We start from the raw sequence: 1,921 nt of genomic DNA, 5'->3' as shown, positions 1-1,921 counted from the left end.
CCTCGAGACTATAAATTTGCAAGCTTACGCAAAAGGCCAGATGTCTCTCCATACCATAGTTTTCATCGCCTTTGGAGCTCTCATCTTTCTTTCTTTCTTCCATGCAATTTCGGATTCTGCCATAATTTTTCACCCTCAAATTTTGCAGTCATGGTAGCAGCTGCAGCTTTATCACAATTACAGCTTGTTGATGACGATCTCTCCCAGATGAAAACTACATGCAAGCCCATAATTAATTCCACCGGGATTATTCCAGTGGTGGACTTGTTGAAACCAGATGCGAAAACCGTGATGGTGGAGGCTTGTAAAGAGTTTGGGTTCTTTAAAGTCATCAATCACGGGATTTCCATGGAGTTTCTGTCCAAATTAGAAGACGAAGCTGTTGGGTTTTTCAATTTATCCCAGTCTGAGAAGGAGAAGTGGGGCCCTGCTAACCCTTTTGGCTACGGTAACAAGAAGATCGGCTGCAATGGAGACGTGGGCTGGGTCGAATATCTCCTCTTTTGCACCAATCCAAACGCCGCCCAGCTTTTCCCCGCCGGGATTTCACAAACTCTGCGGTAAATTAAAAAGATTGGAAACCGTAAAAACAATTTTCCCAAAACAAAATATCATTTTTTTAATCTTTGAGAAGATTTTTGACAATTAATTTATAATTATTACACTCTAACACGTACAACAGGAGGCTGGTGGAGGAGTATGTGAGCAGAGTGAAGAACATGGCGTGTGAAGTTCTTGAAATGATAGCCGATGAGTTACAGATTCAGCCACGAGACTGTTTGAGTAATCTCATCAGAGACGAGACATCGAGTGATTCTTCCTTCAGGCTGAATCACTACCCGCCATGTCCCCAACCACTCGTCGGATTCGGAGAACACACAGACCCACAAATCATCTCCGTCGTGAGATCTAACAACACATCAGGCCTCCAAATCTGTCTCCGAGACGGCACTTGGGCTCCTGTCCCATCAGACCACACCTCCTTCTTCTTCAATGTCGGCGATTCCTTACAGGTACGTACAAAAAGTACTAGCTACTTCATCATTTGCAAAATTAATAAATGTCCCATTAACAAACAAATTATAAAATCTTGTTTTATGCAGGTGATGAGTAATGGGAAGTTTAGGAGTGTGAAGCACAGAGTAATGGTGGCGGCGGCGGCGGCCGATGATGATGAGTTGAAAATGAAATCACGAGTGTCGATGATATACTTCGGGGGCCCGAATCCGAACAAAAAGATCGAACCTTTGACATGTTTAATGGAAGAAGGGGAAGAGAGTTTGTACAGAGAATTCACATGGTCCGAGTACAAGAACTCAGCTTACAAGACAAGATTGGGTGACAATAGGCTCAAGGCTTTCGAGAAATAGCTAGCTAGGCTGCATGCATGCCAAACAGTACTTGATGAATAATTATAAATGGGTTGGTGTAATGTAGTACTGAATTAGGATCTTATGGTATTAATTTCTTGTTTGTGGATTCGATATATAGACTATATAGAATGGTCCGAAAACATGTTTATGGATTTGCCATTGGTGGAAAAAAAAATAGGTTTCTTTTCTTTATTCCATCATCATGCTGATGCCGTACCTATATGTATAACTTTAATTTCTTTTGGTGTTCATATTATTGTAGCAATCACTACCCTTTTAGTATTAATGCAATATGTTTTCTGTACCACTTCTTGTCGGCAAATATCACCTCACATATTCTTTACACTATATGTTAGCAGTTGACAATTTTATTTTTCTTATATTATGGTGACATTAAATCTAGGGTAGTTCGCGGTTTGGTTAATCGCTTGAAACGAGCCGAAACCAAAAATTCGGTTTTATGTTTTTTGGATTTTTGGATTTTCGGTTCTGTTCTTTTTTCTACTCGGTTTGATTTTTTTTTAAAATAAATTTTTTAAATTGATTTT

At 39.8% G+C, this 1,921-nt stretch overlaps 1 protein-coding gene across 1 annotated transcript; it reads left to right on the top strand.

Annotated features, from left to right (window-relative positions):
- Positions 1 to 1,677, top strand: LOC140891100 (gibberellin 2-beta-dioxygenase 2-like). Its single transcript, XM_073299385.1, has 3 exons — positions 1 to 560; positions 683 to 1,013; positions 1,104 to 1,677. Exons 1-3 carry the CDS (start codon positions 151 to 153, stop codon positions 1,368 to 1,370), a joined length of 1,008 nt encoding a protein of 335 aa, XP_073155486.1. The 5' UTR covers positions 1 to 150; the 3' UTR covers positions 1,371 to 1,677.
- The last annotated feature ends 244 nt before the right edge of the window (positions 1,678 to 1,921 follow it).

The sequence above is a fragment of the Henckelia pumila genome, chromosome 3 (assembly GCF_033568475.1).
Source record: "Henckelia pumila isolate YLH828 chromosome 3, ASM3356847v2, whole genome shotgun sequence".
Taxonomy (NCBI): domain Eukaryota; kingdom Viridiplantae; phylum Streptophyta; class Magnoliopsida; order Lamiales; family Gesneriaceae; genus Henckelia; species Henckelia pumila.
The sequence above is the reverse complement of the archived record's forward strand: the minus strand, read 5'-3'. Positions and strand labels throughout refer to the sequence as shown.

Bases quoted from the DNA above. Each gene is read 5' to 3' on its own strand.
- LOC140891100 (XM_073299385.1), top strand. From the start codon at position 151: ATGGTAGCAGCTGCAGCTTTATCACAATTACAGCTTGTTGATGACGAT. The intron at 561-682 runs GTAAATTAAAAA...CACGTACAACAG, and splicing joins GGGATTTCACAAACTCTGCG to GAGGCTGGTGGAGGAGTATG. The intron at 1,014-1,103 runs GTACGTACAAAA...TGTTTTATGCAG, and splicing joins ATGTCGGCGATTCCTTACAG to GTGATGAGTAATGGGAAGTT.